Source organism: Onychostoma macrolepis, chromosome 03, assembly GCF_012432095.1.
Source record: "Onychostoma macrolepis isolate SWU-2019 chromosome 03, ASM1243209v1, whole genome shotgun sequence".
NCBI lineage: Eukaryota > Metazoa > Chordata > Actinopteri > Cypriniformes > Cyprinidae > Onychostoma > Onychostoma macrolepis.
This window is the reverse complement of record NC_081157.1, coordinates 14979997-15006230: the sequence shown is the minus strand read 5'-3', so window position 1 is coordinate 15006230 and position 26234 is coordinate 14979997. Positions and strand designations below refer to the sequence as shown.

Below are 26234 nucleotides of genomic sequence, written 5' to 3'. Positions count from 1 at the left end.
AATCAGAAATTAGGATGTTGTTGTTTCCGTTTAAATTACGCGATTCTGCAGCAAGCGGGTTCGTTACTAAGCAACATGGATGCGCGCGCACATGGAGTGTAAATTGGAAGAGAAAGATCTGATGAATGCTGTAGGTAACCCTTTCATTTATTTTTTCGATTTTAAGATTCCTCTACGAAATCACTTGCCTGTGAAAAGATAGTGAGAGCTGATGTTGGGGAATATAGCCAAATTCGCGCTAAAGTATTATTGATGCAGTCAAAAAAACAACAACAACAACAACAAAAAAACTCTCCAACTGCTTTGCAACCAGAAGCTTTAACTTAGCTTTGGCTTCCTGAAAGGAAAGTACTAGAGATGTTATAACAGTTGGTGAATCTGATAAAAGACAGACAAATTCATCCAAATAAAATAAATTGTTTTACATATTTAAAAAAGGATCAAAAATACAAAGAATTAAATTTGGCCCCAAACATGCCAACTGAACAGCAGTGCTCAGTGTACATATTGTACACACACAGTAGGATTACAGAACTTGTCCTGAACATGTATGTCAAGCTCTCTCTCTCTCTCTCTCTCTCTCTCTCTGTGTGTGTGTGTGTGTGTGTGTGTGAGAAAGAGAGAGACAGAGAGAGAGAGAGAACACATTTCAGCTTATGATTTTATTTTTTTCTGTTGCGTTTGTTGCACATCTTGATGACAGGGGTAGGGGGCTCCCATATAAAGCACTGAGGCTTCCCCAAATTCAAATTCAGATGCGGTGTGTTTTCCATGGTGGGTTTGAACAAAACCAAAACTAGAAGCAGTTTGGCTCTGGATGGAACGCTATTATCATGACAGTGCTTTATGTGGGAGTCCTCTACCCCTGTCATCAGGCATCAAAATGTGCAATAAACATTTACAACAGAAAAAAATACTCTCTCTCACACACACACACAGTTTGACATACATGCTCAGGGTAAGTACTGTAATGTATGTGTGTACAGTATGTACATTGAGTACTGCTGTTCAGTTGGCTCGTTTGAGGCAAAATTTATTTTTATTTTTGATACATTTGTATTTTTAAATACATAAATCTTTTTATTTTATTAGAATGAATTTGTCTTTCATCAGATTTACCAAATGTTATAACTTCTATTTGTGCTGGTCAATTATGAACAATAGGTCAAATTGAACTGCTAGCAAAAATTGGGTGCTGCAAATATTTGAGTTGCTCCTCCCCTTTGACTTGCCCCTCCCCTTTGTGTGGCCCCTCCCCTAATCTCACTCCAAACTTTCGCTATAACTTGAGAGCCCTGGACATGGATGAGGTGCACGTGTGAATCTGAAGAGGAGGACAATACAGAAATGGAGATAGAGGTGCAGGAGCACATGGAGGAGACAAGCAGCGATAGAAGGAAAGATGAAATACAGGAGGTGAATGGAATTTCTGAGGATTTACGTAAACAAGAAAAGGAGGACTGCACGAGGAGAGAGGACAATGGAGATAAAGAGATTGAAGTGCATACAACAGAGACACAGCAAACTATTGCTAATGATGGACAAATGAAAGAGAAGGAATGTGCATCAACGAGTGAAAATGCAGCTGCACAGAATAAAGAGGAGGTAAGCGATGAGGAAACTGTTGAAATGAACTTTGAGGTTGAAAGTAGAACACTGGACAGTATGAACAGAAGACGTAAAATGAAAAAAGTTGCGCAAATAAACATAGAACAAGTATTAAAGAAACAAAAATTAAGAAAAGAAGCAAAAACTAGGCTAAATGATGATAGAAAAGATCTATAATTTTAGATCTCAAGAGAGACTATACATGGATTATGGGTTGTTTTGGTTTGTGTTTTTTCTTCTTTTTTTCCCCATTATGAGTAATTTATGTTTGGTCTCGATTAATGTTAGAGGGTTGTCATCTAAATTGAAGTTTGAAAATGTAATTAATTTAACAAAACAAAGTGATATTTTATGTATACAAGAAACTGGATGGAATGAAACAATAATTGATGATTTTAAAAAATGTTAGGATGGAGAAATATGGTACAGTAATGATTTAAATAAGAAAAAAGGCCTGGCGATACTTATCAGAAGGGGAGTAGTAGAATCAACTAATGTTTTATTTAAAGATAACAAAGGAAGGATTTTAACTGTCAAAATTATGGATGGGGGGGGGGGGGGGATAACAATATGTAATATAGCTGCAAGCAGCGATTACCGGGGTTCAAGGCCTAAGGTGGTATGCTTTTAGGGTCTAGGCCAACCTGGATGTATAGCTAACAGTGAAACACATCAAAAATGGACAATAGGCTCACAGAAACACACACACACAAATAGAAATAAAATAAACTATCATATTAATAATCATTAAGCTTGCTTACACACACACACACACAGACAGACACACTCATACACGGACATACATGCACATATTTTGTTGCAGATATAGATATTTGAAATAAATTATAAGTGACAATACTTATTGCAAGTCTTCTCTTTTTAAGAGTTTATATCGTCATTTTCAGGCTTCTCTGTGATCATAATATGGAAAAATTGTAAAAACTGATATATCTGTATGAACAAAATGGTAAACTTGAATTAAATGTGATTTTAAATGTTATAACAGTGATTTTATAATATCTCTATAAGAAAACCTATGAACACTACTGTTTTAGAGTTTAATAAGCCCATTAGTGGTCTTCCGCTGCCATCTAGTGGTTATAAATAGCAATTTCTCATACAACACTGTGTTTATAACCTTTATAACTATTATAGTGTTATGTTTTTCCCAATCTCTTAAATTTTGCATGCTTGTTTAGAATGAAATTATGCATCATTTTACACAGTTTTTGGGCTTTGTTTTAGTATTAATAGGCCTTTGGGTACACTATGTAAATAACATATTATACAATTACCGGTTTATAGTTGTCCAAATGTTTTGTTCAACATTGTTTTGATAATTATTGACCTAGAGAGTCTAGAGAACAGTACTGCAGTAATTTTATTGATTTTGAGTTAAAAACTGAAGGCTAGTTGAAAAAAGCATGTTTTTTAAAAAATAATCTCAAATACTTAAAGAACAGTTTGATTGACAGCAGTGATCCTAGAGGCAAAGTTGATCAGAATGAGAAGATTCTATAATGTATATAGTACCATATTAAACTGTAAAATGACTGTGAAAAGCATAATTTACAATTCAGATACAAGTTTTCACAAAAACAAAAAGTTTTGTAAAATGATAAACTTTATATTTCAGCCTTTAAACAATTTTTAAGAAAATGGATGAGTCAAAAGTCTTATTATTGATTTTAACAATTATTATCAATAAATTATTATATAAATTAAATAACATGAATTAGGGGTGTACAAAATTGGCCCAAAAATTATATCTTGATATTTTCTGGGATTTTATTTGCAATGCATATGAAGAGGCATTTAGATGTATTTACACACTGTTTAATGCAGCTCGGAAGGACACAGAATGCTAAACTGCAGTTACAAATGCATAAATAATGTTTTGATATTTGAAACACAAAACATTGAAAACTGATGTTTGAAATTATTTTTTAAAAATGAAGATACTTTAAATGTGAAATTAAAGCGGCCAATAGGTGGCAGTAAGTCAATGTTAATAAGTGAGTCATTGCGATTGAACCGAATCATTTAAACGGTTGATTCATTCAGGAACAAATCACCTTCATGCTGCTCAGAGACGCAAATCAGTTCTGTGGCTGTGTTTGGAATTATTTTTGTTGGAGAAATAGAGCAAAAGCAGGAAATATGGTGTCTAAAACGTAAGTCTCTTAATATTAACTTCTTGTTTATTGAACTGTTGCATAAAATCAATATCACATTTGTAATCATGCTGATTTTTGGAGGAAAAAAATGACGCTCTTCGTTTGATATTAACTATATGAAATGGTATAAAAATAGGCAATACATTTTCTGCGCTGATGTTTCGGATAAGGATGGTTGATGTATACAAATATGGTTTATGCTTATGTGTATGATTTTTGTATGCTTATGTGCATAACTTGTTTTTAAAATAACTGAAGTAGTCAGACTTTATGCATATCCTATATTTACCTTTACTTGTAATCAAAATGTAATCAAATATAATTATTGATTATGCAGAAGGTCTGGAGGTTTTGGCTCTATGAAATGACTTTTGTAGAAGACCTTTGTGCTGCGAGATGACTTTTGCAGAGAACATTTATGCTCTTTTTAGCCTCTGTCTGCAGCTAAAGTCAAGTTGATATTTCTGTCTGCCCTTGAACGGCCAGTGAATAGCAGAAAAGGGAAGACCGTTTTGGTCCCCAGAGAGAGGATGTGAAAGTACCAATATATTCGGGTTGAGCCAGCAGACGGACTTTAGACTTGATAGATTTATGTTCTTTAATGCGTGGCAGACTGCAGCTTTATGTTAATTGTTGAGCTCTTTCTATATTTAGATCTTGTAAGAGTATAAAAGATGAACTGCACCCCTCCAAACAAGCACACTCTTCTTCTCTCTTCTCCTCTCGTCTTTGATACTTCAGGTTTCACTCTTCAATACTTGGGGTGCACCTTTATAACTTTTATGACGGGTTTTATTTATTGCAGATTGATTCATCTTTTAAGGAAGATTTTATCTCTTTTTAGAATATTCGTAGTATTTTCAAGAGGAAATTATTCCTTATTAATACTTACTGTTAACTCAAGATTGATTTATTATCCTTTTAAATGGTTTTAAATATGTACGCTTTGAATTATGATTGACTTGTACTAAAATGTACTAACAGGTGCATATGCTGTTTTGCATATGATTATTAAAATTTCATGTTTCATTTTCGAGTTATGTTTGACAGTTATTATTTCTGAAACTTTAAAATAAATTTGCATATTCCTTCAACCTAACCGTCTGACTTGGATTCGATTTTGCATCATGCGCCCATATCTTAAATTATGTGATCATTCTAAATGTATTTTAATAGACTGAATCGTGCAGTGAAACTCGTACGCGCACTAGTTTAACCTGTTAACTGATTCATTCTCTGCCAGCAGGTGTCGCGTTTGGCTGAAATATAACGGTTTTCCCAGTAAAGACATGTGGATAAACACATCCAAAATGGATAATAGGCTCACAGACACACAACATACATACACACATACACTGACATTAAATGATTTAACTAGTATATTAATACTCTATAAGCATATTTACACACACACACACACACAGACATACATGCACACACATTTTGTTGCAGAGATATATATTTGAAATAAATTATAAGTGACAATACTTATTGCAAGTCTTCTCTTTTTAAGAGTTCATGTCATTTTCAGGTTTTACTGTAATCATAATCTGGCATAATTGTAAAAACTGATATGTCTCTATGAACAAAATGGTCAACTTTGACTAAATGTGATTTCAAATGTTATAACATTGATTTTATAATATCTAAGCATGAATCTATCAAACCTATGAACAGTACTGTTTAAGTTATTTCAGTGGTTCTCAAACCTCTCCATGAAGTACCCCCAGCACTGCACATTTTGTATGTCTCTCTATATTTGATAAACCCACTTCAGGTCTTGTAGTCTCCACTAATGAGTTGATGAGTTGAATCAGGTGTGAAAGATTAGGGAGACATACAAAATGTGCAGGGCTGGGGGTACTAGGACAGGTTTGAGCATAGATATATATATAAACACTAGATCTCTTAAGGCGGAGTCACTTCCGGCATCATAGGGCGGCCATCTTGCCACAGGGAAGCTTTCTGGCAAGTTCTGAGGTATCTGAGGTAAGATGAGTGATCAGCACGAACATAAATCTTCTTATCTCGCTGAAATCTTGACGGATTTACAAACGGTTTGGTTTCTTACAAACGTTATTAACGTGGCTATAATTCTGAATGCTGTAACATGTTGAAATTGCAGATTTTCTTTTCGAAAAACGACTTAATCGTGCAGCATAGTTGTGTATCACGGCTAACGTTACTTGCGCGCAAGTTATCAAGGCAGAGATCACAATCGTGCTGTTCGATTATAAAGTATTTACTGACACCAATAATGATTTTACTAATCTCTTTTGTCAAAAGTACAATATTTGTTGATGTGTTTGTAGTTAGTTGCTGGCCAATAACAATAAGCTTAGCTAAGGTTTTCTTTTAAATATAACTCAAGTTGCACATGATTTTCAATCAGGTTGGTTAGTTAAAAACATCTTGCATTATGATACAGGATTATTAGAGAAGATGCCAGACTTTTGTGCAGCCTACGGATGCTCCAATGAACGCGGTATCGAAACGAGAGCCCGTGGGATCACCTTTCACCTGTAAGATATGACAATATTATGATTATATTTGAGATAATCGTTATTTACTTAGTGGATGTATGTACAATACAGGTCCTGTTACACAGTAACATCAGGGCTATGACATAATAGTTTTGTTTTTGACCCAAAACTTTTTAAAGTTTGTTTACACAATCGCTGAATGTTTCTTTTGCACATCTTTTTATAACTTGTTTAGTGTGGTTTTCTTATTCTTAAGTAAGTTACATACATAGACTACATACAATTACCCTAAACGTATGATAAGTTAGGTGTGTATTTTTGTCCTTACCCTTAATGTTGAAAGAAGGAAAAAGGGTTGGAAATGTAGACAATAATTTATATTTCTGGGTACATTTCTCACGTTTTTAAGGTTTCCCAAAACTGGACAGATAAGGAGGCAATGGGAACTTGCCCTGAGAAGGGACGGATTTGTTGCCTCTAAGAGGACACTGCTCTGCAGTGAACACTTCAGGAGCGAGGACTTTGACAGGACGGGGCAGACTGTCCGGCTTAAAGGTGGTGTTGTGCCAAGTATTTTCGATTTTCCAGCTCATCTTCAAAGGGTATGTGTATCATTGGCCAACAATAATTCAAGGTGTATAAGATTGATATATCAATATGTGATTAAATGTCACTTTAGTTTTTTTATATAATGTGTAGTTTATTACAACACATTTTAGACACTCAAAACTTCTTTACTTTATTTCAGCTGGTGGCAACAAGAAGCACAACCACCTCTAGAAGAGCGGAAGACAACCTGCCAATGGACTTGTCTCAGGATGTACCTCAACCTGATGTTGTGAGTGTTTGCATGTGGAATGTCAAACAAATGAGATCCTCATATGGCTTGTTGCAAACATGTGTCTTTTTTTAATAAATCCATTATCTTGGTGGTACCCAGAAAGACATATGTTGTTAGTAGTCTAAGAGCCCAATATTATTTGAGGTGGTACTCTGTGTAAAAAGTTTGAGAACTAATGGCTATCTCACTTGCTTCGTCGCTTCAACATTTAATTTCTTAAATGTATGCTGTTGTGTTTTCTGTTGGGGAATTGGAGAACCTAAACATGTATTAAGGCTCACATCATCTAAAAGTGAAGATTGAATTGTTAAAGTAACTTATTAATTTCCATATATAATTTGTATTTTTGGAAAAACAACAGGGAGAGAGGAGTTTGAACCGCAAGCGGCAGGCCACTGACCACTTGTATTCATTGCCTGCTTGCCCTAAGGCTATAAAGGCCAAACTTGAAAAAGCCTCGGTGAGAGTGAGGAAACTGCAGCGGGAGAAGAGTAATGCCTTGAGGAGAGAAAAGAGGGCCAAGATGAACATGCAGGCTCTTCTGGAAGAACTGAAGGAGAAAAATCTCATCAACGAAGAGCTGAAAGACAACCTTGAATGCTACTCAGGTAAAATAAAAATATGGTAACACTTTATTTTGATGGTCCCTTTTGAACATTCTGTTGACACTAAGTAATGTTGCAACTACATGTCAACAAACTCTCATAACAGTATTAATAGACTCTCTGCTTCATATCTACTAACTCCTTATTGTGTTGGTCTCCCAACAGATATTCTACTGACTAGAAGTAACTTTGCAAGAACGTGTCAACTTAATCTAACCCTAACCTACCAGTCAACTAATACACTACTAACACTCTAATGAGAGTCAGTAGAAATGTAGGTGCAACATTACTTATAGTCAATAGAATGTGTTAAAGGGACCATCAAAATAAAGTGAAACCAAAAATATTATATTGAATATTTTGTGTATTTTATGTTCTTTGTTGACTTCCTAGGATACCTACTGACTCACTTTTGCTAATTGAATTTCAGATCTTCCGGTTCATCTCCTGTCAAGGCAGGGTGTAGAGTACACCAAGGCCCAGAGAGATTTTGCCCTTACGCTCCATCTGCATGGTCCAAAGGCATATCATTACCTGAGAGATACCTTGCATATTCACTTGCCACATCCCAGTTCATTGCAAAGGTATTCTACATGATGTCTAATTTTATACTGAATTGCATTAAGCACTCCAGACAATATTATCCTGAATGGTTAAACTTACTGATCTAACAGCTCATGTCTCATGCTGATACATGTTGATATTTTAGCTTTAGATATTTTTTGTATGTCCAGGGTCCACAATAGGGATGCTTGGGTTAGTGGTTAAATGTCTACTTTTTAATTTTACTAAGGTGGCTGAGCTCTCTTGATGCCAGACCTGGTCTCAATAAAATGATGTTGGACATGCTGGAAAGACGGTGTCAGGAAGATGAGGTCAAGTACGGATGTGTCACTCTGATGCTGGATGCCATGTCCATCAAAAATCACGTCCAGTATGATCCTCAGACACAAACCATGTTCGGATATGTGGACATGGGGGATCGATTAAATGAGACTGACGTGGCTTCCGAAGTTCTTGTGTTTATGGTGGTTGGGCTTCAAGGTTATTGGAAAGCTCCAATTGCATCTCAGTATGTGCACTCAACTAATTTTTTTTAAAACTTTTTTTATGATGTTTGTTGTATCTTGTAGCACTAGTGTGCACTTCATTTCTCCTTAACTCAATCAAGGTCTCCCTGGCTGCTCAGACTTTGAGTAGCTCTGTGGCAGTGGTTGCTCCGTACATTGCAAGAGTTGGGCTTTGCAGAGTTCAACGATTGTGAGGCTACTTCAGAATTCATTGAGGTAATGCAGCTAGGGATTTGCATTATTGACGAAAATCATTTCCAACATTTGAGTGATTATTTGCTTTAACCCCTTTAACATTAAAATGTTAAAATGTGAATGCCACCAGGATTAACCCTTTATCTTTTTTTCAATTTGGGCAATCAGGAATTATTCAACAGTATGCAAGAACTTGGATAAAACTGTTTATACCTACTAGATTCTTGCCTTAGAAGCACCCTTATTGTCACATCTCAAATTTTCAGGTTTAAAGCAGTGCAGCAATTTCATTTTAAAAAGCATAGCCACAGAGGAAATGGAGAGAAATCAACCTTTGTCTCATACTTGGTGTTTACTATCTGATACCTGTTGACACTGTTATAGTGATGATTTAAATGCTTCCAGTTAATTTAGATATTTGTTTATAGATGACAGACAGGCTGTTTGACATCTTGAACAGTCGCAATCCCAGAGCCAAAGTGTTCAAAGCTCCCCTTGGTTCTAGGAATTGGACAAGCACCAGGGAGTTCTTGTCAAAAGCCAGGGGGCACTTGCTCACTTTGAAGATGGAAGATGGCAAACCCCTTTACCGAACAAAGAGGTCTTTTAAAATAGTGACTGTTGTATTAGTGATGCAGTGACACCATTTGTAGTTGCCAATACTCAGTACAAATTCTTTATTATAATTAATCAGAATGAGACTGCTGATTTATAAAACATAGGTTTATTTTATTCTTTGTTAGATGTATACAAGTAGTCAATTTACAAATCTTTAAATTATCTAAGGTAAAACTCCCTCAAGTTCATGATATAAGTTCATAAGATGCTCTGTTCTCTTTGTTTATCTATTTTCTGCATCGAGTTCAGATGCGCTGTCCTCCTATCTGCATCAAGTTCATAAGATGCTCTTTCCTGTAAGATGTTCGGTTCTGTCTGCATCGAGTTCATAAGATGCTCTTTTCTGTCTACGCCAAGTTCATGGTGTGGTACGTATTATTATGATACTCCCTTGCTCCAATTTGTTTGCTGTCTGCAAATTTGTTTCAGTTCCAATTCTCTTGTATTCAGTTTTTTTTCTCCCCAGATGCCGGTGTCAAAATGGTATGTATTGGATGTTCTGCATGTTATGTTGTCAATTGATTCAAGTAGGTTTAGTGTCCTAAAAGTAATTTTAAGGATCCTAAACCTCACACTGATTATACTTGTAAGGGCAGGGATGCAAACTAGTCAGCTTTACTAGTCACCCTATACCATTAGTTTGCATTCCTGTTTTGGCAGGATCATCATAGTAATACAGTATCTGCTTTTGAAGGTTCCTCTCTGTCCTGGGCTTTATCATAAACATTGACACTTTGATGTCGATGGTTCCTGTGCTGCTTGAAGGACAGCAATATGTCCTAACCTACAGGTTGAGCCAGGACCACTTGGAGCTTCTCTTCAACTCCATCAGAGCATCTGGTAGGGTTCATAATTTATATTATATATTTAGGTAAAATGTGTTTTCTGAAGACATACACAGTACCTGGAAGTGTCACAAACCATTTTGAGTATTTAGTAAAATGCATGTGTGTTTGACTATTTGTAGAATTTATCACTGATACAGTCTGAATTGTATGATAATGCCATTAAACTTATTTTATGTTTAAAGATCATTCAGGGGTGGCTAGTTCTAATTTATTTTTATTTTAAGCATAAAACATTTTAAAGCATGTATTGAATATCTGTGTACTATACTCATATCTTTTATTTTTTTAAGGTGGCTGGAATAACAACCCTAATGGGGAAGTTGTGGCCTAATGGTTAGAGAGTCGGACTCGTAATCCAAAGGTTGCGAGTTCGAGTCTCGGGCCGGCAGGAATTGTAGGTGGGGGGAGTGAATGTCCAGCGCTCTCTCCACCCTCAATACCACGACTGAGGTGCCCTTGAGCAAGGCACCGAACCCCGGGCGCCGCAGCATAAATGGCTGCCCACTGCTCCGGGTGTGTGTTCACAGTGTGTGTGTGTGTGTTCACTGCTGTGTGTGTGCACCTTGGATGGGTTAAATGCAGAGCACAAATTCCGAGTATGGGTCACCATACTTGGCTGTATGTCACTTCACTTTCACTTTCACTTTTTTTTTCAAGTACATCTTCAGGAAGCTGATGGCCCGGTGTGGGGTTGTTAAACCATGCAGAGGCAATGTGACGGCGCAGGATGACACAGAGTCCCTACCAGCTGTCATCGACACCACCTCTACAAGCCTGTCAACTGTAGAAATGTCCTCTGCAGCAGGAGAAGAAGATCTTCCGTCCCCGTTTGCAGACATTCCTGCCCTTGTACATGACCACAGCTACCTTCCTGTCCGCTTCGATGGTCTTGTGGACAACGCTCTAGTGTACATTTCAGGTAAAGGCTAACTGAAAGTCAATTTTCCCTATAACCGAAAGTGCCAATAGTCAAAATCTGGGGGGAAACAATCTCATAATAGTCCAAAAAGTCTTCCCTTAATTTCCCCGTGCTTATTAATGATTATATTTATAAGTTATGATATTACTATATTAACTCAAATTTCAGGATTTGTTGTGCGACGGGCTCTGAAGAAGCTGTCCTGCGATGTCTGCCGTGCCAGCCTGGTGACACATGCTTCATCTGCCATCAAGGACCAGAGCTACCACCTGCTTGCTTTAAAAAACAATGGAGGTCTGGTGATTCCTTCAGAGGGAACCGTGAAGGTTGTCAGGGCAGCAGAGTGGGTCATTCGGCAGGCATCAGGCAGTACCAAACGATCACAGCCCATCAAACTGCTTGAGGTCGTTTACATTGTCCGAAAAAGGATCGGTCTAGAGGATGTGTTTGTGCTAGGGGAGCACATTGGCGAGACACAGTATGGGATAGACAGCCACCACCATATGCTTTTAAAATTAATTGTGTCCCTGTTTTTGAAGCTAAGGCTGCACCATATCGCCAAAGTTACAAACCTCAGATTGCAGAGCAACAACATGCGACAGAAACATAATAAAACTGTCCTTTTAAAGGGCATTAGCCAGTGTGTTTTAAAGTTACTGTCCACTTTAACAGTAGTGTAGTTCTCTCTACAGTATTTCTTTTTGTATATTTGTAAATATTTTGCAACTAAATTACACTTTTATAATGGTTTACAAATAGAGACTTTTGTGCAATTATTCCATATTTTGTGTATTCATTCTATTTTATATATCAGAACCCCTTAGATACAATCCAAATAGTGTACAAGTAACATCAGAGTGTTACCTTTGATTTAATTTCATTATGATTCTACGAAGAGGTTGCCAAACAGTAAGCCTTTTATTGTCAGTATGCATTTTGGGTAACCAAAAGTCCTATATGGGGAGTTTCCATTGGGCATTTTACAATACGCATGACCATTCCTTGGCAAATAATGGTCTAAAGTACTCATTTTCATTCTGTATTGATCTGCTTTTGCACACATCTTTACAAGACCTGGTACTAGGGCTCAGTTGTGTTTCTAAAGTCATATCAAGTAACTTAGAGGGCTGAAATGTGGTCAGTTCAGAGATGCTTGTTATCCGGCAGAAAGAGAAAACGTAATTTAATTATAATAGTTATAATAGTTTTATTATAATAGTAATATTCATGTTACAAAAGTGTGTGTGTGTGTATAAGTCATGTCGCCATTCTGTACACTTAGTTTTATTATCCTATATATTTATTTAACTTATTTATTTATTTAACTTAAGTATTTATCATACTTTATGTGTGTAATATTCATTGCACCTAACTGGTTCGGTGCAAGGATATTTTCATATGGAAGTCTATTGTTATAATTATTCATATGTATGCAGTGTCATAACTACATCTCTGACGTTGATAACAAATCAAACCGTTTGAAAATCGGTAGATAATTGAGCAAGTTATGGTTATTTAAAAAGTACATGCTTCATACAACACAATGTTACGAGTGAGCGAGCACCCTGTGGCAAGATGGCCGCCGTGTGCGGACGTCGACCTCCATTGGCCAACAGCGCGTACGAGGTATCTAGTGTTTATATATATATCTATGGGTTTGAGAACCACTGAGTTAGTTTACTGTAATGAGCCCATTAGTGGTCTTCCACTGCCATCTAGTGGTTATAAATTGCAATTTCTCATACAATACTGTGTTTTAATCTTTATAACTATTATAGTGTTATTTTTTGCCCAATCTCTCTTAAAATGTTGCATGCTTGTTCATGCATGATTCATAGGCCTTTGGGTACACTATGTAAAGAAGATATTATAAAATGACCGGTTTATAGTTGTCCAAATGCATACGTTCAACATTTTTTGATAATTACTGACCTAGAGAGTCTACAGAATAGTACGGCACTGATTTTATTGATTTTGATTTTAAAAACCATGTCTAGTTCAAGTAGTTTTAAAAAAAATTTTTATCTCAAATATTTAAATGAACAGTTTGATTGACAGCATTGGTCCCAGAAGCAAAGTTGTTCAGAATGAGAAGATCTATCGTATGATGTGAAGATTATTAGTGAATATTTTGAACAATTTATTGCAATTTGAGGTCATTTACTAAAGAAATACTGTGTTATAGCACCACCTATGGTCCAATCTACATGGAACTTTGCATGCTTGTTAAGAGTCATCTGACACATGTTTTCAACAAGTTTCGTAAAGTTTCAAGTTTTCGTTTAAGTTTTATAGGCTTCTGGGTATATTTGGCCACACCCCTTTTTTAATGATCCCCTTACAGCTAACCAAAGGACAAAATTCAATATTTTTTTTGATAATTATTGATCTAGAGAGTCCAGAGAGTATTACTGCAGTGGTTTGATCAAGATTGAGCAAAAAACCAGGGACTAGATCGCAAAAGTAGGTTTTTAACATAATTGAGAATATTTAATGAACGATTGGATTGACCGCATTAGTCCCAGAGGCAAAGTTGCTGAGAATGAGGAGATCTATCAAATGATATGAAGGCCTAGTGTTTGTGTGAATATATGAACATTTTCTACAATTTGAGGTCATTTTCAACAGAAATTTTGTGTTTTTGAGGCCTTTTTGACTGTTATAACATCACCTATGATCCGATCTCCGTGAAACTTTGCATACTTGTTAAGAGTCATCTGACACATGTTTTCACCAAGTTTCGTAAAGTTTTGAGTTTTCGTTCAGGTTTTATAAGCTTTGGGGTATGTTTTGCCACGCCCCTTTTCTAAATGACCCCATTAAAGCTAACCAAAGGACAAAATTCAACATGTTTTCGATAATTATTGATCTAGAGAGTCCAGAGAATATTACTGCAGTGGTTTGGTTCCGATCGGGCAAAAAACCTAGGACTAGTTTGGAAAAGTAGGTTTTTAACATATTTGTGAATAATTAATGAACGACTTGATTGGCAGCAATGGTTCTTGAGGCAAATTTGTTCATTATGAGGAAATCTATCAAATGATATACATATTGTGTGGATTTGTGAAACGCCACGTGATTACAGAGCCAAAAAATCTTGTTAGCGCCAACTAGTGGCCAATTTCTTTCAAAATCCTTACAGACCTTTAGGGCCATGAGTCGAATATGCCCACCGAGTTTCGTTCCGATCAACCTCCGTTAACCTTGTTTAATAGGTGTTTAAATTTCATTGGCCGATGGCAGCCATGTTTTTTTAGATACGCAAATGAGCTCATAGACACTCGTGCCCCTTTGGACCAAGACGCTGCATACCAATTTTCAAGTCGATCGGACCAACGGTTGCTTAGTTATCACTGTTTTTATGTTTTTTCAGTCTTATAGCGCCCTCAAGTGGCAGAGCTGCGCAATTTTTTTTATTTGGCCAAAGATTGAGCTCATACACATTTGTACCAAGTTTGGTGAAGATATCTCATTCCGTTCCAGAGTTATGCTTCAAATAACATTTGGCTAACGTTAGCATAGACGCTAATTGACGTACTGTTTCGCGTGAAAATCAAAATTTCAACTTTGTTTTGATAATTATTGATATTCAGTGTCCAGAGAATATTTCTGCAGTGGTTTGGTTCCGATCAGGTGAAAAACCTAGGACTAGTTTGCAAAAGTAGGTCTCAGATATAACTCGATTTTGTGAAAAAAATTTTTTATGATTTTGAGTCTATGACAAACGTTGTACGAGCTACGACCAAAAGTGTGTAAAATTTTAGATTTTTGCACTGTAGCGCCACCGTTAGGTCGATTGGGGCGAGGCTTTGTATCCGAGTAGCGAGCAATACTACTACGATCTGACCAAGTTTCAGCTATCTACGCCTTACGGTTTGGGCTGCACGATCAGTTTTACCAGAGAAGAATAATAATTTTAAAATCCTTACAATTACAAGAGGGTTTCAGCACTTCGTGCTTGAACCCCTAAATATACATGCTCCAAATGAAGATATGGAAAAAGTTACTTTTTTTAAATAACTGAGTATTTTAATCAATGGATGGAAGAATGTTATTGTTATAGGAGATTTTAATACTGTTTTAGAAAGAATAGATGTCGAAGATCATATGGTGTACAGAGCTGATGTTGGAAGAAATGAATTGAAATGTATGATGGATAAACACAAATTAGTAGATGTATGAAGAGATAGAAACAGAGTCAAAAGAGAATATCCAAGAAGACAGTGGGTGAATAACAGTTTAAAACAAAGTAGGATAGATTTTATTTTATGCGATAGAAGATTTGAGCACTTTATTTCAAACGTTTTTTATAAACTGTATAGTGGGAGTGACCATGATTTTTTTATATGTAATGATGGATTTCAGCAGAGTGGAAATAGGACCAGGTGTATGGGTGGTTAACGCAGAACTTTTAAAGAATGATTTTTACAAAATGGAAATGGAAAACTTAATTATTAACAGTGTAGATGATGTTTTATATGATGAAGCAATATATGTGTGGTGGGACGATGTAAAATCAGACATAAAAAGATTATCTATAGAATGTTGTAAGAAAATACGGAAAGCAAAAACAGCTAAAGAAAGATAATTAAATAAAGAATGGGAAGATGAAATGAAAAAGGTAACTGAAGGAAACATGGACATTAGGAAAATAGTAGTGCTAGAAGAGAAACTTAAAAAAATGGAAGAGGACAAATGTACAGGTGCTAGAATAAGAAGCAATATAAGAAATATGGTGGAAGGAGAAAGAAGTACAAAGTTTTTTTTATGAAGTAGAAAAGGCTAGACAAAAAGCTGACTTAATAAAGAACGTTTCATTGGATGGTAAAAACATAAAAGATACAGAAGGGTTCCTAAAAGCGGTCCAGGAATTCTATGGTGTTTTATGTAGGACGGAAGGAGTTAATGAGGAAGATGAAGAATTTTTGTTAAATCAAATTAAAGTGAAAGTAAAAGAAGATGATAAAAAAATTGTGCGATATAACAGAAGAGGAGATAAATTAAGCTATAACGCAATTAAGTAATGGGAAAAGCCCTGGTTTAGATGGTTTATCATCTGAATTTTATAAGGTTTTTAAAGATGTCTTAATATCAATTCTGAAAGATCTGTTCTTAGTTATCTTTCAGAACGGACAATTGAGTGAGAGTATGAAGAAAGGTATGATTAAAATAATTAATAAAAGGAAAGGGAATAAAGATGATTTGCGAAATTACAGACCGTTAAGTATGTTTAACACAGACTACAAAATATTAGCAAAGATTTTTGCTAATAGACTTAAGAGTAATCCCGCACATAGTCACGACCAATCAAGCGTACGGTACATTAGGAAGACACATAGCGGATACGGTAACGAGTATTAGGGACTTAATTTGGTATATAACAGAAAAAAAGGGTGATGGTTTCCTATTTAGTATAGATCTAGAAAATATTTATTGATAAATATTGTCGAGGTTTGGGTGCAAAAGTAAATAAGGAAAAAACAGAATATTTTAAGATGGGAAAGGTGGAAGTTCCACAAAGAAATTGGCACTTCAAAGAACAAAAAAGTAACATAAAAATTTTAGCCATTACGCTTGGATATGATGAGATTATAACTAGAGAAATGAATTGGGACGAAGTTGTGAACAAAATGGAGAAAAGATTAAATTTTTGGAAACAAAGACCACTGTTCCTAAAAGGGAAAGTGCTTGTATTAAATTCTCTTTTTATATCTAAAATGTTAAGTGTCGTGAGTTTACCAATGTGGGTATATAAGAGAATAAAAACTATTATTTTAAAGTTTCTTTGGGATGGTAAGCCATCTAAAATTGCATATAACACAATTATCGGAAAGGTGGAAGATGGAGGATTAGGACATATAGATCCATGGCTGAGAATGAAAAGCATGAGGATTAAAATGGTAAAAAAGTTTTTAAACGAAGACTACATCCCGTGGAAAAGTGTCATGAGTTACTTTATTAATAAGTGTGGACAAATAGGAGATGATTTTTTATGGATGGCTTTTAAAGATAATATGATAGGAAATATACCAGAATTTTATAAAGAACTGTTAAGAAGCTAAGCAGGGTTGGGACTAGTTAGTACTTGGATGGGAGACCGCCTGGGAATAACAGGTGCTGTAAACTTTTGGTTTTCTTCACTACTTATCTTATACACTTTTCTTTAGGGTGGCTGATCTTTAAATAGCCCGCTCTTTGCAGCAGCCCTCGCTTGCGGCCATACCACCCTGAGGGCGATAGAGAGCAACCAGGAAGTGTTTGGCTAAGTTTTGGAGAGGAAGACTCTCTTCCATTTTGTGTTTATGTTTTGTGTTTGTTTTGTGCGTTTAAAAAAGCCCAACTTAAAGTTATAAAAAGACCCAACAGCAGCTTTTTTGCTGGCTGGAGGGTGGTTAACCCTTTTTATTTTTTTCCTCTTTATTCAATGGACGGATTAATGGCAAATGACACTGGACTGGCACGAGGAACACGCAAGGCAAACGACACTGGAACGGCAGGAGGAACACGCATGGCAAACGACACCGAATTGGAAAAATGAATACGAGCTAGAAATGGAGAAAACCAAGAAGTAAGCAAAAAGTCTGTTGAACTAAAATATTTAAAAGAAGCAACAGTGATTGTAAATGTAGAGAATGTGATTGAGGTGAGAGTGGAGGACATTATTAAAGCTGTAACAGAACAATGTGGACATGGCAAAATTTTAGCTCTAAGACCAAGACAAGGGAAAGAATACGAGCTAACAATGGAAGAAGAAGAAACGTGTGACAAACTAATTGATGGACTAAGAATAAAAGGAGTGGACTGTGGATTTAAAAATCTACAAAACAGAGACTATGTGGTTTCCTTCATGCACCTGCCCGTCTACCTGGATGACAAAGAAATTTTAGGAAAATTGGAGGGATGGGGAGTTGATCCCATTACAAAAGTTAGAAGACGACGATACCCGGGCACTGACATTGAAGACGGAACAAGGTTCCTAAAGGTGAGGTTCCCTAAGGAAGTGGCATTGCTGCCATACAGCACGAGGCTAGAAACGGCCAAAGGGCTGCAGTATTTCCGGGTGATGCACAGTCATCAGGTGAAGACCTGTAGGCTTTGCATGAGCCCGGATCACCTGCTAAAGGAATGCCCAAAGTTCGTGTGCTACAAATGTGAGGAGAGGGGACATTATGCACGAGATTGCAATGCTGTCAGGTGCCCGGGGTGTCAGGAAGTTTTAAATAAATGTGAATGCTGGATGGAGGAAGAGGAAGGAGGAAGGGAAGAACGGGTGGACGGACAGGTGCAGGAAGGAAACAACGAGGAGGAAGGACAAACTGATGAAGAACAAGAGGAAGAAGGACTACAACAAAAAGAAATTGAAGAGGGAACGAGCAACAGAGAGGAAGGGGCAAGAGAAAAGGACAACATTAATAAAAATGAACAAACAATGGAGCAGGACACTCAATGGACAGAAATTGAGATATCGGACAGTTTTAATACTCTTCGGGGTGATGTGGAGAGAGATGGACAAGGAGGAATGGATCAAAATAAAGAAACGGACAGTGAAGAAAAAATAAAAGATGGACAACATGGTCAAAGACAGAGGGGGGAAAGGACAAATAAGAGGGAGAGTTTTGAAGGTAAAACCAAATTTAGAAAGTGCAAGAAAAAAGATTATGACTAATAAATTTGATATGTTAAGGGGCCTGGAGGGAGAAAACGACGAATAATGATTTTTAAGTATCTATTTTCCTTTCTTTTAATGGTTTTAAGTTGTGTTACTTTTAATGCAAGGGGTCTGATGGACATGAGGAAATTTGAAAAAGTAAAAGAAAAGTGTAAAAGTGAAGACATTATTGCACTACAAGAAACGAACTGGAGATAAAATATGATGAATGATTATAAAAAGAGATGGGATGGAAGTATTTTATATAATAATGGAGATGGGAGGTTTGGAAGAGGTGTGGCTTTTTTAATGAAGGATGATGTTTTTAAAGTGAGTAAAATTTTGTATAAGGACAAGATGGGGAAATGTATGCTAGTTGAGACCAAATATGAAGGAAGAGATTTGATTTTAGTAAATGTACATGCACCAGTGGAGGAGAAGGAAAAGAAAGAGTTTTTTAATGTTTTAAGAAACATTGTAAAGAAGTATAAAGAAATAATAACGATGAGGGATATTAATACAGTTTTTAATAAACAAGATATGGCTGAAGGAATGGTTTTTAAAACAGATACGGGAAGAAAGGAATTAAAAGCATTAATGCATGAAAATAATATGATAGATGTGTGGAGAGAAAGAAATGAAAAGAAAAAACAATTTTCAAGAAGACAAATAGTGGGGAATTTTGTATGCCTTACTAGAATTGACTTTGTTTTATGTACGAGAAATGTGGAGAATTTTATAGAAAAGATTAAATATGAAGATACCAGTTTTAGCGATCACAAGTTTTTATCTTTTAAGTTGGACTGGAGTAAAATGCAAAGAGGGCCGGGAGTATGGATTTTAAATACAAACATTTTAAAGAATGAAGATTATGTTTCAAAGGTTAAAGAAATTATAGAAAAAGAAAAGAAAAATGGAATGTATGAAGAGAATAAGAGTTTATGGTGGGAGAACGTAAAATTTTTGATCAAATATTGTAGTCTAATACAGAAATGCAAAAGATACGAAGAAAACAAAATGAGAGTTTAGAAATGGAACTGAATAAAAGAAAACAAAGACATACAAAAGATAAAGGAAATAGAGGGAAAACTGAAAGAAATAGAAGAAAAACAATTTGAGTGGCGAGACTAAGAAGCAAAGCAAAATATGTGGTGGAGGGAGAAAAATGTACAGTTCTTTTTCGATCTGTAAAAAAAGAGAGGGAAAGCTAAAGCGATAAAAGAAATAAGAGGGAAAAGTGGAGAAATTGTAGAAGGGAATAAAAAGATATTAGAAGAAATAAGGAATTTTTATGAGGATCTGTTTAGTGCAAGGGGGGTGAAAGAGGAGGGAAAAAAGGAACTGTTGAATCAGATAAAGGCAAGTGAGGAAGATAAAAAAGGGGGGTCTCGCCCAGAGAGTAATTCAATGTAGAACCGCCACTGGGTAAAAGGGAGAGATATAGCCAATATAACGATGGGTATAAGGGACACTATATGGTACATGAAAGAAAAAAATGAAGAGGGGAATATATAATTAGTCTCGATTTCGAGAAAGCTTTTGATAGGGTTGAGCACGGGTATTTATTTGAGGTTTTAAGGAGTTTTGGTTTTGGGGAGAATTTTATTAAATGGATTGAGATTTTATATAAGGGTGCACTAACTAAGATTAAATGTAATGTTTTTTTAACGGATTGTTTTAAAATAACACGGTCAATAAGACAGGGATGTCCACTCTCAGCGTTATTATATTAGCTCGTTTCGAAACCTTTGGGACTGGCTATAAAACAAAACGAAGGAATAAGAGGGATATAAACTGAGGGAAATAAGGCTGAGGGGAAAGTTTTTCAATATGCTGATGACAACGATGACAACGATAGTTGTCAAGGAAAAGAAGAGTGTTAAAGAAGTTATGAAGGTTGTAAAATATTATTGTAGTGGGTATGGAAGTAAAATAAATGAAGATAAAACGGTATATATGAGATTTGGAAAAGCTATGGTTTTAATGGATTGTTTAAATTTTAAGGAAGTAGAAGAAATGAGGATTCTAGGAGTCTTAATGGGGAGGAATGAGAGGAAAGTGAGAGATGAAATGTGGGAGCAACTAATAACAGATATAGAGAGAAGGTAAAATTTTTGGAAACTGAGAAACTTAAACTTGAAGGGGAAGGTTTTAATATTGAATGTTTTAATGGTTTCCAAACTTTGGTATGTTTTATATGTCTCTGAAATACCATTATGGGCAGAACAGAGATTGAAGAAATGTTTTATTGACTTTTTATGGGAGGGGAAACCAGCTAGGATTGCACATAACACGATTTTAGGGGCGGTAGAGAAGGGGGGCTTAGGGCTAATGGATGTGGAACAGCGAAAAAATGCTCGGAGAGTGAAAATTGTTAAGAAATACCTGCAACAAGACAACAAAACTGAGTGGAAAAAAACAATGGAATTCTTTTTAAACAAATGTGGGGATTTTAATATGGGGGATGGAATTCTATGGATGAAAACTAAAATTTGGATGACAGAAGGATTACTTGGTTTTTATAGAGAAATTTTTAGTGCATAGGGAACATTTTTAACGAAAATCGAGTGTGATCCGCATGGAAGAGAAAACATTTTAAATCAACCTCTGCTCCTAAATAACAAAAGTTTGAAACAAGGGAAAGAAATGTTTTTTAAAAAATGTATGGAAGTGGGGATAACGAGAGTGAGAGATGTTTTGTATGAGTTTAAAGAGGGGTTTTTACCGACACAATATATCGTAGATGCAATGGAAATGGCAAAAGAAGAATACAGTAAACAAGAAATAACAAACAAATACGAAGCCATCAAGAATGCAATACCAAAAGAGTTGATTAAAAGAATAGAGTGCATGGAAGAAGAGCCAAAAGAGAGAAACATTTATGTGAAACTGGAAGATTTGTGTGATTTTAAAGAATGTACTGTTAAAAAAATGTATTGTGTGTTTAGAGATGGTGTTTTTAAAGAGCCGATTGTAATTAAGTACTGGGTGGAAAAATTCGGTAACACTTTATTTTAAGGATCAGAAATTAGACAGTAATTAATGACTAATAACTGCATTTGTAAGCGACTAGTTATGGACTTGTATGCCATTATAAGCTATTTATAAGGCTTTTATTGCTTGCTGTCTTATTTTTGTCTTATAGACCCTTTATACTTGTTTCTGTCCTAACAGTGTACTAATTAGCTAAAAATAAAACAAACTAATAGCTTGTATTGTGCGAATTACACACTTTATAAGTTCTCAGTACACTGTGTGAACGTGTAGCTTATAAGTATGAAATAAATATAGAATAGGCATTTCATCAGATATTTAAATTCAGAGATTTTACACAAAAGCACAGTCTTTCTAGAACTTGTTCTATACTAACAAATGATTTATAAACTAAATATTCCCCATTCCCTGAATTTATTAATGGCTAACAAGCACTTTTCTCACTAATAAATGCAGTATTACTTCAGATTATGTTCCCTATTCTAAAGTAAGCATTTGCTGTTTTCCAATAAGAAAAGAGACATGAAATATTGCAGTGAAGAATTATGTCTTTATTGTTTTAGGGTTCAACAAGAGAACAAACTACAAAAGAGACACATCTTACAAATGAGACAGTTAATTTTCAAACATGTAATTGACACATTTGCTTTTAACAGAAATGATGATGGTCAATGAATAAACCAAACATCTGCATTTTTTCACACAGGATATTTCCTTCTAATGTCATGCAAAATCATACCCAGGGGACCATTTTTATGTTTGTCACCACGCCAGTAGGTCCACTCGATTACTTTTAAGTGGTCTTTGAGCCTGCTTTCTGTGCGGTTCCCCCTAAATCTCCACACTGTTGACTTGCAGACTCCCCAGAATCTCTCAATGTTTTGTGTGTGAGCACCTGTCTGAGGATCAACAAATACCTCTTTATGGTTCACAGTTAGATGGTTATATCCAGCATCTCTGAGACAGTTATAGGCTCTCCACCCATCTGACACAACAGTGCTTCCTTGTCTAACATGCTTCTGGAGAATTGGCATTAGGTGTTGAGTTGAACGCTGATTGACAACTCTCAGAATGGGTCTTCTGCACTCCTCTTTGACCCCAAGCATTCCAAACACCCACGATGCCCTGTTGCTCTGTCTTCCTCGGTTGTACTAAAAATGACAGAATTTAAGAATTTATTTTATCATTCATCTTTACTATAAAGCATGACCAGATGTAATTGAAAATATATTACCTTTCTTTTGTGGCCAAATTTGCTCTCATCAATGAAAACTATTTCGTGTCTTTTTCCAATTTTCAGGTCACCTCTTCTCTTCATTCTTTTAATTGCAGATTTGCAGACTCCACGCAGACGATAAGCGAGTTTAGTCAGTGTGGAAGAGCTTCCAGTGATGCCTTCCTGTAACAGGTCCACTTGCCTCAACCTGAGTCCTTGTGAAAATCTAGTTTAAAAGCAAAGGATAGGATACTCAGAAAAATACATCAGGATCATAACACATATCTTAACACTCAGGTCACTATCGATGTTATGTTATTAACATTGCTAACAAGTATAAGTTCTGATATTATCTGCTTGAATAATATGCTACAAAATAGTTTCCTCTCAACAAAAATACAATAATTCTTACATAATAACAAATAGTTATTGTAGGTGGGGGGAGTGAATGTCTAGCTCTCTCTCCACCTCAATACCCCGACTGAGGTGCCCTTGAGCAAGGCACCGAACCTCCAACTGCTCCCGGGCGCTGCAGCATTGGCTGCCCACTGCTCCAGGTGTGTGTTCACAGTGTGTGTGTGTGTGTTCACTGCTGTGTGTGTGTACTTGGGTGGGTTAAATGCAGAGCACAAATTCCGAGTATGGGTCAACATACTTGGCCACACGTCACTTCACTTTCACTTTCACTTATTATAACATTATTAAAACAACCCTCATTATGTAACAAACACAGGATGATATATTCTTACCTGTAAATAAAATGCATCCATGTCTGGAGGCTGAGATGAGACTTGGAAAATATTGAGCCACTTCGGATGCTCTTGCTGTATGATTTACTGTGGCATTTATCTCGACACACCCTAGCAGAGGATAAAATAATTAAAATAAGCATACCAACTTCACAACACCAAAAATATTTAAAAATGTAATACTTTCATAGCAAATGCATAGTTTAAAGACAGATGATATTAATTAAAACACTCTTGTTCTTAATAATAATTATTTTATAATTATATAAATATTTTAATGTACTTAAAAATATAATTATTTTTAAAAATAAAATACTACTAATTATTATTTTAAATGTCAATATTATTATTTTAGATGTATTTTAATTGTGTTTTGTTCAGGTCAGATGGAATAACCTTTAGTACTTTTTATGTCATTAAACCCATTTTTACAGAAAAAAAAAGTTAGATACAAAGATTACAATTATTTTATCAATACAGCATTATTACTATTCCAGTTGCCAGTGTTTAATAGGGAAATAAATGTTATAAAATATTTGAGATAAAAACATATCTCAAATGAAATTTGTCACAATAGAAATGTGTGTATTTACTTTTTTTAAAGTTGTAATTATTCTAACATCTGCATAACTAACAATGCAGCAAATAGGGGGTTACATTCTCAACATTAAACTGAGCAAATCAATTACTAATAAATAAAACATACATTTAATTTAAAAATAAATAATATAAAAAATAAAAACTACATATTATATTACATACATAAATTAATATACTGAATATCATTTGAGATGTCATTGCTCCGATTCACATGGCATTACAATTACATTTTAAACATGGTACGAAAGTAGGGCACTGTTGACATTATAAATTGAGACAGAGGAGAGGCTCTCCTTCACTGAATAAGATGAGAAACACAGATGAGTAATAATGAGCATGGGATAATATAGCTTTTCTTACCATGCCGCTTCCTTTTTGTTGTAGAAGCCCCTGAATTTCATGATGTGGTGGCATGATGGGCAGTACATGAATTTCCGCAATAACCCTTTTTGCATCAACCAATGAACAAATTGTTTGTTGGTATTCGCTGATGGTCTGAAAAATATTCTCCGCAAAAAATCATAATTTGAAGCCATGACGCTTCACTGCGAAACTATTTTACTATGTACAAATCGGTTGAATTGGTGAAAAAAATGCCTTGTGTTGGAGAAATGCTCACCAATCAGGGAATGACCACTGCATTGTACTGCAGAGAACAGTGAATGAATGAATGAATGAGGCATTTATATAGCGCTTTAATGTGTATTGCAATACACCCAAAGCGCTTTACAATCATGTGGGGGGTCTCTCCTCAACCACCACCAGTGTGCAGCATCCACTTGGATGATGCGACGGCAGCCACAGGACAACGGCGCCAGTGCGCTCACCACACACCAGCTACAGGTGGAGAGGAGAGAGTGTCATAGAGCCAATCAAGTGGATGGGGATTATTGGGAAGCCATGATAGACAAGGGCCAGTGGAGGGAATTTGGCCAGGACACCGGGGTTACAGCCCTACTCTTTACGATGAGTGTCATGGGATTTTTAATGACCACAGAGAGTCAGGACCTCGGTTTAACGTCTCATCCGAAAGACGGTGCTTTTTTTACAGTATAGTGTCCCCGTCACTATACTGGGGCATTAGGACCCACACAGACTGCAGGGTGAGCACCCCCTGCTGGCCTCACTAACACCTCTTCCAACAGCAACCTAGTTTTCCCAGGAGGTCTCCCATCCAGGTACTGACCAGGCTCAGCCCTGCTTAGCTTCCAGTGTTGGTTAGTTTTCCAACCACATTTAGATTTTCACCATGAGCCTAGATTGACCATTTTGAATGGAAACTAGTGAATTGTACCTAGATACATGTTTGACACTCTTTGCAAAATTGTACACAGAGTCACAATTATAAAAATGTATCACCTACAAAATTCTACAGATCTGTTCCTTATCAAATTAGTAAAGTGTCTTTCAGCCAATGATTAGCTATTTTTTCTAAATAGTTGACATCTATTGTCTAAAAATGCTATGCTACACATTTGTTCATTATTTTTAGCACCTTTCAACATCAAACAAGAAGTCCCCCAACGTGATCACAATGATGACACTACCTCCTCATCACAAAGTTTGAGCGAATCTGATGAGCCTGAAATAATAGACAACAAACATAAGAGGTCAGTGGCTTTTCTACATTGTTTCTAATGCTTACATTGTATCATATAAAGGT

The 26234-nt window shown here is 35.9% G+C and overlaps 2 protein-coding genes across 15 annotated transcripts; one reads left to right on the top strand and one right to left on the bottom strand.

The window, feature by feature from the left end:
• Nucleotides 1-1021: 1021 nt before the first annotated feature.
• LOC131533943 (THAP domain-containing protein 6-like) lies at nucleotides 1022-11961 on the top strand. Of its 14 annotated transcripts, XM_058766529.1 has the most exons (12): nucleotides 4732-5774; nucleotides 6214-6307; nucleotides 6678-6870; nucleotides 7017-7106; nucleotides 7471-7717; nucleotides 8145-8298; nucleotides 8508-8786; nucleotides 8886-9000; nucleotides 9408-10437; nucleotides 10736-10958; nucleotides 11103-11364; nucleotides 11533-11961. In XM_058766529.1, exons 2-8 carry the CDS (start codon nucleotides 6228-6230, stop codon nucleotides 8908-8910), a joined length of 1068 nt encoding a protein of 355 aa, XP_058622512.1. In that variant the 5' UTR covers nucleotides 4732-5774; nucleotides 6214-6227; the 3' UTR covers nucleotides 8911-9000; nucleotides 9408-10437; nucleotides 10736-10958; nucleotides 11103-11364; nucleotides 11533-11961. The 14 variants fall into 14 exon arrangements, with proteins under 14 accessions (XP_058622442.1, XP_058622424.1, XP_058622414.1 ...); XM_058766441.1 differs by adding an exon at nucleotides 3442-3782 and having other exon boundaries at nucleotides 5699-5774; nucleotides 8508-10437; XM_058766431.1 differs by adding an exon at nucleotides 3442-3782 and having other exon boundaries at nucleotides 5032-5774; nucleotides 8508-10437.
• Nucleotides 11962-22484: 10523 nt separating this feature from the next.
• On the bottom strand, nucleotides 22485-25771 carry LOC131537744 (uncharacterized). Its single transcript, XM_058771368.1, has 4 exons — nucleotides 24932-25771; nucleotides 23972-24082; nucleotides 23241-23448; nucleotides 22485-23157 (listed from the first exon to the last, which is right to left on the bottom strand). Exons 1-4 carry the CDS (start codon nucleotides 25105-25107, stop codon nucleotides 22705-22707), a joined length of 948 nt encoding a protein of 315 aa, XP_058627351.1. The 5' UTR covers nucleotides 25108-25771; the 3' UTR covers nucleotides 22485-22704.
• Nucleotides 25772-26234: the final 463 nt, after the last annotated feature.

Excerpts from the sequence above, each read along its gene's own strand:
- LOC131537744 (XM_058771368.1), bottom strand. The coding sequence starts at position 25,107 with ATGGCTTCAAATTATGATTTTTTGCGGAGAATATTTTTCAGACCATCA. Across the intron at positions 23,449-23,971 it reads TGGATGCATTTTATTTACAG|ATTTTCACAAGGACTCAGGT; the intron begins GTAAGAATATAT and ends CTTTTAAACTAG. Across the intron at positions 23,158-23,240 it reads AATTTGGCCACAAAAGAAAG|TACAACCGAGGAAGACAGAG; the intron begins GTAATATATTTT and ends TGTCATTTTTAG.
- LOC131533943 (XM_058766459.1), top strand. The coding sequence starts at position 6,228 with ATGCCAGACTTTTGTGCAGCCTACGGATGCTCCAATGAACGCGGTATC. Across the intron at positions 6,308-6,677 it reads CGTGGGATCACCTTTCACCT|GTTTCCCAAAACTGGACAGA; the intron begins GTAAGATATGAC and ends CACGTTTTTAAG. Across the intron at positions 7,107-7,470 it reads ATGTACCTCAACCTGATGTT|GGAGAGAGGAGTTTGAACCG; the intron begins GTGAGTGTTTGC and ends GAAAAACAACAG.